Source organism: Rana temporaria, chromosome 3, assembly GCF_905171775.1.
Source record: "Rana temporaria chromosome 3, aRanTem1.1, whole genome shotgun sequence".
NCBI classification, from domain to species: Eukaryota; Metazoa; Chordata; class Amphibia; order Anura; family Ranidae; genus Rana; species Rana temporaria.
Window position 1 is genome coordinate 426,188,790 of NC_053491.1, and position 12,493 is coordinate 426,201,282.

At 39.7% G+C, this 12,493-nt stretch overlaps 1 protein-coding gene across 1 annotated transcript; it reads left to right on the top strand.

Annotated features, from left to right (window-relative positions):
- The first annotated feature begins 408 nt into the window (after window positions 1-408).
- On the top strand, window positions 409-7,373 carry LOC120930542 (nodal homolog). Its single transcript, XM_040341721.1, has 4 exons — window positions 409-502; window positions 4,295-4,525; window positions 5,311-6,065; window positions 7,202-7,373. The coding sequence occupies exons 1-4, from the start codon at window positions 409-411 to the stop codon at window positions 7,352-7,354; spliced, it is 1,233 nt and encodes a 410-aa protein (XP_040197655.1). The 3' UTR covers window positions 7,355-7,373.
- The last annotated feature ends 5,120 nt before the right edge of the window (window positions 7,374-12,493 follow it).

A 12,493-nucleotide genomic window follows, 5' to 3' on the forward strand; every position in this document is an offset into this window, starting at 1 on the left:
ATGTCCGAGCGGGCAGGATTCCAGCGGACTGTTTTAAAACAAGTCCAGGAATATTTGTCCGCTGGGAAAAGGCCCGGCGGGCAAATGTTTGCTGGAATCCTGCACGCTCGGGCCTACACACGACTGAACATGTCTGCTGAAACTGGCCCGCAGACCAGTTTCAGCAGACATGTTTGGTCGTGTGTACGGGGCCTACCAGGAGGAGAGGAGGTGACCGGTGGGCAGTCACGTGAGCGCTGAGCGGTGCTCTGAAATAAGGTATTAGCTAGCATATTTTTTATAAATCGCATACACTGGGGAACATCATGTTATCTACCACAGGGAACTATAGTAAGAAAATACAGTTATTTTTCCAGCAGGAGAAGAGAATTGGGGAGAAGATTGAAGTGCACAGATGAGAGACAGCGGATGACGGAGGCACGTAAACTGACCATAATGTCAGGACTCAGAAGCAAACCAAACATGGACAGAGAGGAGGGCAGCACCAGGCAGGATCAACCAGGTATTTCAGGTGCACAGGGGGCCAAATTGCTAAGCACAAGCACTGCTTTATACATTCATGCTTTATAGGAACAGGATCCATTTTTTTCTAGGGTTGCAAACACTTAAAAAATCAGTCAGTACATAAAATCCTCATCTGCTCTCAGAGTTTCTTAGAAACTGTAAAAGAACTTGAAAAGGATATCACTGCACACTACAAGTTTTTGTTTTTTGTAAATGCCATTTTTAATTGATCTAAATTAAAGAGCGGTTTTACAGTTTATTAGAAATCGTGACTGCAAATAAGGATTTTTTTTATTGTGAACAATGCAGTAAATATTACATACAAGTATGCCTAAAATATCAAGCCACAAAGCCAACAATAATCCAATAGTTACACTCCATCAATGATATAGTGCAAGGGCAGTAACATTCAACTAATATTCATGTCTGGATTACTATCCATCAATAAGACCTCATATCTATCATTGATAAAGCAAAATCAGCAAAAAAGGTTTACATATGATTAAGCTTTCGCTCCTGTTTCTATAAATCACTGTACATGGTCCAAGCTCATGGTCAATATTCCAGTGTTAGCTAAAACAACATTGCAAAGAAAGACAGAAAAATAGAAACAAAAAAAAGAGAAGAATGTTAAGAAGAAAGACCAAAAGGTCAAGCAGAAATTGCTCTGAAAAAAAAAAAAGACTTCCCTGGCTCAACCTCCCACTTAAAACTTAGGCCGCGTACACACGATCGGTTAAACCGATGAGAACGGTCTGACGGACCGTTTTCATCGGTCCAAACCGATCGTGTGTGGGCGCCATTGGTTATTTATCCATCGATTAAAACAAAAGCCAACTTGTTTTAAATTTAATCGATGGATTCCTAACCGATAGTTAAAAACCGATCGTTAGTAGGCACAACCATCGGTTAAAAATCCACGCATGCTCAGAATTAAGTCGACGCATGCTTGAAAGCATTGAACTTCGTTTTTTTCAGCACGTCGTTGTGTTTTACGTCACCGTGTTCTGACACGATCGTTTTTTTAACCGATGGTGTGTAGGCACGACTGACCATCAGTCAGCTTCATCGGTTAACCGATGAAAACGGTCCATCAGACCGTTCTCATCGGATGGACCGATCGTGTGTACAGGGCTTAAGAAAAGGGACACAAAAAAGTGCCATCTGCCAGCCCTGCCATTACCCATAATCCAGGACCTTGGCACCAATGCCCACCAAAATGGTACATTGCAAAACAATAGTCCAGGCCTTCATAAGGTCTCAACTTCATAGTTTTATATCTTTGGTCCAGGGTTCATGTCCTCTTAAAGAGTACTCTTTTATCATTAATTATATTAGATCTTTTTTCATGGATCATGATCCAATATAGTTTGTCTAAACATACCACAGAGGTTTTCCATGAATTAGCAATGGCTATTTTGGAGGCTAGGAAGTAAAAGAAAATACATTTCTGGGAAGACTTAGGAATACCTGGAATGAATTTGTCTAACAAAGCTATCCAAGCTGTTTTTAGAACTTTTCATTCCCGATAATGTTACATTGATACTAGAGTGTTCATTAAAATAATGCTTGATGAATGTTAAACGCTGACAATGCTCTAACCCTGTCTCCCAGCTAAGCTCCTTTGTTGTCACCCTGTAAATGGGTTATTGATGGAAACTACATGTGGCTGTTAAACATACATTAACCAAAAAGACCTTCCCTAAAAAATGCCAAGCAGCCATTGAAAAGGAATTGTTTGTAAATAGGCTGCTTGGATTAATAGTGGTGCTGGAATGCAACCAAGGAAAAAGCTGAAAACAAGTATTTTATAAAATGGCAGTTGTTTATAGCGCAAGGTAAGAGCTGGCATGCAATGTGAAGCGGCAGCGAAGGGCAGCACCCTGCATTGTTACAATGTGAGGCAATGTTTATTATTATTTTTTTTTACTTTATTTTTTATTGAAAGAAATGTCACAAAATAAAATTTCAATAATTTCCATTCATTGTGTTGAAATTGCACGACCCCGCCATCAACACTGACTGTGTTGGTGGGGGGGACGCCATCAACACTGACTGTGTTGGTGGGGGGGATCAAGCAATTTTATTTCCCCTCCCGTTGCGCTATTGTATTCTGACAGCAGAAAACTTCCCATCCATCGGAATACAATGATCACTGCCAGCATGTAGGCAGGTAGGGGTTAATGCTGCCCCAGTTGGGAAGCGTATGGTTAATCATGTTCCCAGGTTTTTGTTCTGGCTGGCTTTGCTGGGCCCAACCTACGGGTTCTGTGTGGTATAAAAAGAACAGGGGGTTCACACCTGGGATTTTGAGCTAGAGAGATGTTCTTCTCATTGCTGTCGCTGGAACCTGGATTACCAGTATTATGCCGGGATCGGAATTCCAACTGTTAGTGGAGACTGTTTGGACTTGCAGTACTCCTTGAAGAAACCTGTTATGGTATCTACCAAGAATGGACTCTCATCCAATGTAAGTTTGCTGGGGCATCCACAAGCCCGATGTTAGGGTCTAGGGTCTAGGGATGTAGAAAAACACTGCAATATATGTTGAACTGTAATCTCGTGAATGTCATCATGCCGAAAAATTTACATAAAGCTTTTGAAACTTTGCCTGGTCTGAAGTTACTAAAGGGGTGTAATGCAAGTAAAAGGCACAGCTCGATCTACAGACATTGGAATATAGTACGGGAGTTGATGCACTGTGAAGACACAAATGGTAACCAAAGATGACAAAGGTTTCTCTAGCAGCCTGTTGTAAGCATGTACACGTAAAACGTGAGATAGCCTCTTGCAGCAAGGGAGATGTTTTTTGGCACTCCTTCTGCATTGATTTGTCTACCATAGCAATGGTAGCAGATCTGTATCACTGGGACCCTCAGCCTGTGCACAGGTACAGAAGAGCAAGAGTTAAGTGAAGTACATGCATGGAGTCCACGCTAGGTGTACAGCGGGACCCCATATTGTTACTGGGAGTGAGGTAGTGGTGATGACCTGGACAAGTGGAGAGGGTAAGGGCTCTGCATGTCCCTCCAAATTGCACAAATAACCATGGTGATGCTTAGTAAATCAAGAGAGTTTATTTCAGTTCAGGTGTCTGTTCCAGTCAAGGTACCCCATATGTAAAGCAGTTACCCTATCTAAAGTACCTAGCATAGCCCAGAAGAACCCACTCTGGGGTAGGACTTTCATGTGACCCTTGCTTGGCGCCCAATGAGGTGGGAAACATAGAGGACGGGATGACCACCCCATCACCCTACCCTTACAAGAAGTTATAGCCGCCAGCAGTGATTGCACACAAAAAAACTGGCAGGCTGGATGTACAATGGATTGACTTCAGTACAACCAGCCTGCCCACAGATGGATCGAAATGTGTCTGGTTCCTGCTGAAGAGCAACAGAATTGAAGACCTAGAAATCCATAGGTACGTGTATATAGACTTTTACTGTAATGTACTCATTCAGAATCGGGCTTGAGGTATCATAGGATGCAGCTTTGACATTTTGCAAGAATCCCACTGTGGAGTCATTAGTTTAGCAGCAGGGAGCCATTGAGTTGACATGGCCCTAGAAGTGGTTGGCTTTTGATGCTAAGGTCATGTAGATCAAAAGGTCATTAGGTGTGAAGAGTAAAGGAACAGGTCAAGCCTCCCTGCTATATATACAGAGGGCAAGACCAGTGTTAAGAGAGTGTTAGAACTGGCAACATCTCCTGAGTTAAGGGGCAATACAGAAAGGTTGAGGAGAGATGATTGTATTTAACACTGCACTGAGTTTTGTACTATTATTCACAGTACATGGGGTGCCTACACTTTTTGAAACAGAGTCCAGATTTGATCTTCCAGGATCTGACCTAAGCTTAAAACTTTCATCAATTCTTTCCGGAAAAAGACACCTACAAAGTATCAAGTATCCTTTGTATATGATGCAACTCTACCACAATCTTCTCATGAAGAATGAGTCAAAATTATCTGAACGAGTCAACACTTCAGATTATGACATCGTGTTAAGCCTTGTTGCAAAAAGTAAGTACATTAGCTCCAATGGCAATTATCCAGCTATTTTTCTTTAATTATATTTAAATTTTAGCTGTTGAAGCATTTAGTTTGCTAAAGCACTGTTTATTTAATAATGATTAATAATTTATTAAAACAAAATAATTTTCCCTTTTTTTCATGCTAGGCCATTCCTGCAGAATGTGTGTAAAAATAGCTGTTTGTTGTTTCCAGTAAAACCTGTGCAATAAGGTGACAACATAGAAGCACAATTGGGAGATGGGGCAAAGTGTTGTCACTCTATAACAGGAATTGTCTGAACAACAACCCTTATGTTATGATCACCAAGTGTTATTTTATTGAAAGCTGAAGTTTTAAAAATACTGAAAATTACCTTTGAAATTACACTAACGCGTTAATGCTTATATGGAATAAGATTTAAGTTTGATTGGTTTTATTTTAAAATGAATAGGCATTTTCCCCAAGTTTTATGATGCATTCACTTTCAAGTACATGTATTAAAAGTAATATGATTAACTGTTGTTCATGTGGCCGAGGAATGACCCTTTTCTCGTTCCTCTAGTCAGAAAGATGGATGGTCTATTACTAGACTTACCCCTGTTGGGTATAAGTGTTAAAACACTTGTTATCCAACTACTTTTTGTGTATTGAGTGTCTAAGCCTATTCCTGTCTGGCCACCATACAGACAGCAGTTTGACACATGACATGTTCTTCTTAGTGACATCTAGGAAAACAAAGCAACAGAACAATATATAAATGTTAATATTTTCGGAACTTGTTTGTTTTTCTGCAGACTATACAGAAGTCAATAATCGCCTCAAGCTGTCTTTCGATATGTCCTCAATTTCTAGCAGCAATGAGTTACAGTTGGCCCAGCTAAGGATACATATCCCTTCGTTCCTGGGTTTAGAGAACAAAACCTTAGACATCTACCACAGCAAGAAAGAAAAAGAACTGTTCCTTGGGTCATTCAAGATAGATCCTGCTACCTTAAAAGGTTCTTCTTGGGCTAGCTTCGACCTTACCCAAATGCTCCAGCTCTTCCTCCAGCACGTAAGAGAAAACTATGCAGATGAACACATAAAGTCCAAGTACATAACAGAGAAAACCACGGACACCAATATGGAATTTGAGCCAAAATATGGTAGACAACAGACCACTTATACATCCAGTGCAGAGAGGGTTGTGCTTGTTGTGTTTGCAAAGGACAAGTCCTATGACAGCGTAGTTGGTTCTCCGAGTCTCATCAAAACAGTGGAGTCCTCAAAGTATGTTGCACTGGAGAAAGCTAGCAGAGTATCAGCCATCCGGAGACACAGGAGGAACAGGAATGAGAACCACCATATGCTGATAAACAATGTGCCTTCAAGGCATGTAGAACATGGCAAAGCCTTGTGCCGAAGAGTGGATATGTTTGTAGACTTTGGTGAAGTAGGATGGGGAGAATGGATCGTCTACCCCAAGAAGTATAATGCCTACAGATGTGAGGGTGCATGTCCAATCCCATTGAATGAGACATTCAAACCAACAAATCATGCTTACATGAAGGTAAGAGAAGGGATTCAATCCAATTCTAATAATGATTTTAACATTCTTTAATAAATATATAATACACTTGTGCCAACTGCAAAAAGAAATGTTAGGATGGTAGTGAAAAAAGCTCTGTATGTAATTATTTCTAGAGCATTGATGTCATAATTGAAGGACAGTGCTATCTCTTTTTCTGACATTAGTGATTTCAAAAGAGATATATTGCATTCTAAAAGTGAAACCATCCCCCTATTTTTTTATTTTATTATTACGTATCTATATATATGACTATGGTCAGATTATTATAAAATGTGTATCAATGAGAGTTATTGTGTTAAAAAAACTGCCTCTATATATAGTTAGAAAATGTATACAGACATCTAAAAAAACAAATTTTCTTAATATAGGATGTGCGTTCTGCTTAGTAGTCCTGCGCAGTGGCTGTGCTTCACTTTTCTCTCTCAGTAAACATTTCATGATCACCCCCAGACCGGATGGGACACAACAGGCTCTCAATTCTAACTCAGCTTTCCTTACTACTTCAAAGACAATTCTATAATAGAATAATAGAATGCAACAAAGTACAAATTATATAAAAAAGTAGAAAAATGTTTAAACATTTTTCTACTTTTTTATATAATTTGTACTTTGTTGCATCCTTTAATCTCTTTGCTGCCTAAAAACCCCATTGGGGAGCCTTTCCATATACGATAGATAGATAGATAGATAGATAGATAGATAGATAGATAGATAGATAGATAGATAGATAGATAGATAGATAGATAGATAGATAGATACTCAAAGAAACAAAAATCCTTTTAGAATTCCCTTTTAAAAATATTTAAAATTAACAGAATGTGAAAATTCACTTTGTTAGAAACTATGCAAGAATTCTAATTGGGTAACAACTCTACCTTTCGGATTGCGCTGTTGTGTTCATGCTGTTGTGTCCATTCTTAATGAATCAACCCCCTTTATCTGCACAATTAGATATTAGAAAAAAAGGTGTTATAATATCACATGATGCACAGGAAAATTACAAAATAAATTGAGTATTTGTGTCATTACTTTTTTTTTAAAAATATAACAAACCCAACACTCACACTATTTATTGTTAACATCACAATTGACAGTTTTCTTCTTGTTATTTTCAGAGTGTGGTGAAGCTGTACCAGCCTGAGAAGGTGGAATGCCCATACTGCGTCCCAGTGAGAATGAGCCCATTGTCTATGCTGTATTATGAAGGCAGTGATGTTGTCTTAAGGCATCATGAAGAAATGATTGTTGAAGAGTGTGGCTGTAGTTAGTCCTATGTGCATATATCTTCATATGCTCAGATAAACTTTATTTGTAGATATTGTATATATGTAATTATATATATTTATGAGAAAATAAATATTAGATGTTTTGTACTGGGGTCAAGGTATTTTTTTTATTGTTTTTTTTTTTTTTTTGTTATAAATCAAAAAAAAAATATTTCCAAAACATGTATTAAACAAATCATTGTGAGCAAAATCCAAGAGTTTGGGGGCATCTTTTTTTTCGTCAAATATTTCTTACTGAAAGTTTCGTAAGTTTTCCAAAAAAAACAAACATACAAAAAAGAAAATTACAAATAACCAAAATTAAAATAAAGAAAATAAATACAATTAAATGGGAAGCAGCATCACAATCCCAAGCAGTACTGGTGTACATATCAGCTTAAGACATATGTTTATTAAAGGGGTTATAAAGGTTCGTATTTTATTTTCTAAATAGGTTACTTTAAGTTAGTGCATTGTTGGTTCACTTACCTTTTCCTTCTATTTCCCTTCTAAATGTTTTTTTTCTTTGTTTTCTTTGTCTGAATTTCTCACTTCCTGTTCTTCCTCAGTAAGCTGTTCTAAATGACTTTCCACCGCTTGGACGATGGTGGCAAGCTTACTGAGGAGAAACAGGAAGTGAGAAATTCAAACAAAGAAAAAAAAACATTTAGAAGGGTAATTGAAGGAAAAGATAAGTGAACCAACAATGCACTAGCTTAAAGGAACCTATTTAGAAAATAAAAGACAAACCTTTACAACCCCTTTAAATCAAAATGCAGTCTCTGGATAGTCAAAAACATATCTATTGCTCTAAGCCTAGTATCCCTGTATTATGTAGTGCACTGCACCTTTTGTACGTTTACCTGAAATTTAGCAGATAATACAAGAATATATAATAAACATCATAACTAATAACACATTGGGAAAAAAATGTCACTGCCCTTACATACACTATATTACCAAACATATTGGGATGCCTGCCTTTACACGCACATGAACTTTAATGGCCAGTCTTAGTCCATAGAGTTTAATATTGCCCCTTGCAGCTATAACAGCTTCAACTCTTCTGGGAAGGCTGTCCACGAGGTTTAGGAGTGTGTCTATGGGAATGTTTGACCATTCTTCCAGAAGCGCATTTGTGAGGTCAGACACTGATGTGTACGAGAAGGCCTGGCTCGCAGTCTCCGCTTTAATTTACCCCAAAGGTGTTCTATCTGGTTGAAGTCAGGACCAAACTCGCTCATCTATGTCTTTATAGACCTTGTTTTGTGCACTGGTCCAAATCATTTGGTCGAGGGGGGATTATGGTGAGGGGTTGTTTTTTTGGGGTTGGGCTTAGCCCCTTAGTTCCAGTGAAGGGAACTCTTAAGACATCAGTATTCCAATACATTTTGGAATATTTCATGCTTCCAACATTGTGGGAACAGTTTGGGGATGGCCCCTTCCTGTTCCTACATGACTGTGCACAAAGCAAGCTCCATAAAGACATGGGTGAGTGAGTTTGGTGTGGAGGAACTTGACTGGCCTGCACAGAGTCCTGACATCAACATAATAGAACACCTTTGGAATGAATTAAAGCGGAGACTGCAAGCCAGGCCTTCTTGTCCACATCAGTGCCTGACCTAACAAATGTGCTTCTGGAAGAATGGTCAAACCTTTCCGTAGACACATTCCTAAACCTTGTGGACAGCCTTCCCAAAAGAGCTGAAGCTGTTATAGCTGCAAAGGGTGGGCCAACTCAATATTAAACCCTGCAAACTAAGACTGGGATGCCATTAAAATTCATGTGGGCAAAATTGTCCCAATACTTTTGGTATTCTAGTCCGTCCGTACCTATTGTCCGGTGTATCATCAGGGACATATCCAACAACTATACTGACCCGGGGATGGTTCTTGGACATCTTACTTAAATACATAACCAATGGGGAATGTTTCTAATTGTACTTCAGAATTTAATGTTGGCCACACATTCTGACAATCTGACTGTACATTCTCCATCCACTTTAAATTTACCAGCAACCATGTAGTTAGAGGGTCTGCCTAATCAATTAATTCCATACATTCCATCTTTGTACTGCAAAGCTGTTGGTAAAGGAGATGGTAAAACCCAATTGTATTTATGAGCATCAGCCCTTAACCTCCCTGGCGGTATGATTCTGTCTGGAATTACGTACCAAAAGCAATTATTTTGCAAGGAAATTTGGCGTTTTATACTGTAGGCCTGTAATTTTTAGGAATAACTCACTTAAATCTGACCAAACAAGAGTCTTGTAGGCATCCCGGGTATGATTTTTTTTTAAAACAAAATTATAAATTATAATATAATAAATAATTATAAATAATTATAACAAATAATAATATAATTATAATAAAAATTATTCAATAATGTAATCAACTCAAAATCACTGAAATTTGCTCAGTTGCAGAATTGTCGCTGTCATTACTTTTATTTTTTTATGACATATTTCCCCACAAATCGCTATCGCACAATTCTGCAAGTGATTATAATTTATTATCGCTGTTTTCTAGCTGATCTAAAACCATTTTTGACATAAAGGGACACTTTTGGACAATCTACAGTTTTCAGGGAGAAAGAACAGTTTTTATTAAATAAATGTACATGTAGGGCACTGGGCAGACCACTAGGGACAAGGGGGGTGTGTATTTTGTACACACAGTACTGTAATCTATAAGATTACAATATACTGTATGTAATGTGTTTGTTTACTTTTTTGAATTTGGCGCCGTTCTCCGCCCCCGTGCGTCGTAACGTCGCAGGGAACGGAGATCGGCGGCACACGGGGACACTGTGAATCGAGCGAGGAGGACCCGCTCGCTCACACAGCGGGGTGGCATCGCTGGATCCAGGGACAAGGTGAGTAACTTGCCTGTGGATCCAGCGAGCAGGTAAGCCTCGCCGCTGCACACTCTGCACATCCACCCCGAGCGTGACTCGGGGATACCGATCCTAACATTGGAAACCCACCCCGAGTCACGCTCGGGTTTACCGCCTTGGGGGTTTATATTCATACCTTCCTTCTTCTATTCTGCCACTGTGTTTAGCCACCAGGAGAAAAATAACACCACGTGTACCTGGACAGTGACTGCATCTGACAATGTTCCACCTAGCTCCTTTGATTTTTCAGACAAGGTTTGTGGAACCTGGTGGTGCTGACAGGACAGCAATTGGCCCAAAGTGGAGCCAAGTATGGCCAGCACAGGGCTATGGACTTCTCATGATGCAATCTATGCATTAAAAAAAAAGCCTTCTTTGTTGTAACTATTTATTACTAATTGTCTTTATTATTTAATATTCAATAAACAAAATTGACAAAGAAAAAAAAAAGCCTTCTGTGTGCATCAGCTCTCCTCAGCCCCCCTCAGACTTACCAGAGCCCCCTCTCTATCAAGCAATGTCCACAAATGCCTCAGTCGTCCGGGACTCTCTATCCTGATTGGTTGAAACGAAAAACGAGACTTTACAATCACTTTAAACTCAAATGACATTTAAATAAAATCCTTATTTACTACAACTTTGTCTGTACATTAAAATGCCGTCCTCTGTTTTAAAAAATCCTTTGATTCTGTTTCCACTGTGGGCTGCCCTTCACTGTACGGCATAGATGGCAGGACAGACCGACCATTGGATGCACAGCACCAACACCTCATGAACAAAAACTTGGCTTGCTCTAACTAGACATGCACCTCTCTTGTTTCAGGGATCGAGCTCAGCATCCTGCAAGTGAAATAGTGAACTGCATATGTGTGTTTAGGCAACCTGCGTTCTAGTAGCTAAGTGCTCATTTGTGAGGTGCTGGGGCCATGCATCCCATGCATACCCACCAACGTTTTAAGATGGGAACGAGGGACACCTATCAGCAAAAGTATGTAGGCATAGGACACACCCTCTGCCACAACCCCTTAAAGGAGAATTATACCAAAAGAAAAATTTGTTAAATCCCTCAAATTCTTTTTTTTATTAACTACTTTTCCTTAAAGGGGTTGTAAAGGTAATTTTTTTCCCCTTAAATAGCTTCCTTTACCTTAGTGCAGTCCTCCTTCACTTACCTCATCCTTCCATTTTGCTTTTAAATGTCCTTATTTCTTCTGAGAAATCCTCACTTCCTGTTCTTCTGTTCTGTAACTCCACACAGTAATGCGAGGCTCTCTCCCTGGTGTGGAGAAAGCCTCTTGAGGGGGGAGGGGGCGAGCAGGAGTTTTCAGGACGCCCACTAACACACAGCTCCTTTCTCTATCTGCAAAGTAGAGAGTGTCCTGACCCTCCTGCTCGCCCCCTCCACCCTCAAGAGGCTTTCTCCACACCAGGGAGAAGCCTTGCATTACTGTGTGTAGTTACAGACAGAAGAACAGGAAGTGAGGATTTCTCAGAAGAAATAAGGACATTTAAAAGCAAAATGGAAGGATGAGGTAAGTGAAGGAGGACTGCACTAAGGTAAAGGAAGCTATTTAGGGGGGGGGGGGGGGAATTACCTTTACAACCCCTTTAATATTTGCTATGCAGCAATTTAGAATACGGATAAAAAGTTTAGCACTGGAAAGATTAAAAGGTGCATTTTACATACAATTATATAGATAAGACCAAAATGAGGGACAAATGAGGAGGAAAGAGGGACAGAGGGACTTTGTTCCAAATCAGGGACAGTCCCTCAAAATCAGTTGGGAGCTATGCCCCTGGAAGGAGACAGAGAAGTCCACTGTGAGGATCATTTTAAATAAAAAAAGGGGGCAAGATTTTGCAAGGACAAACAGTGCACACACCTTTACAACTGACAATGAAGATCTCCCAGCACAGACAGGTTAATTATAGTAAGCATAAATCCCCTCCTTACCATTAAATAGAAAGAGAAAAGTTAGGAAGGCTTTTTCAGCAATTAAAAGGGTTGTTTTCAATCAGTCAACTGACCTATAGAACTACACTGTAAAGCCTCCCCTAAAGCCACTGAACTAGCGATCCGACGTTAGTAGAGCAATCTCCCTGATCGGGAGACTACTGGTTTTCCAGCATGCACGTCTAACTGAAGCCGGCCAAACAGCCAGCTTCTGTCAGACCATATACATGGGCCAAATGTCTGCTGTTTTTTATTGAACCCCCCAATGTCACCCGACATTTGGCCCATGTGT

Excerpts from the sequence above, each read along its gene's own strand:
- LOC120930542 (XM_040341721.1), top strand. The coding sequence starts at position 409 with ATGACGGAGGCACGTAAACTGACCATAATGTCAGGACTCAGAAGCAAA. Across the intron at positions 503-4,294 it reads CACCAGGCAGGATCAACCAG|TACATGGGGTGCCTACACTT; the intron begins GTATTTCAGGTG and ends TATTATTCACAG. Across the intron at positions 6,066-7,201 it reads CAAATCATGCTTACATGAAG|AGTGTGGTGAAGCTGTACCA; the intron begins GTAAGAGAAGGG and ends TGTTATTTTCAG.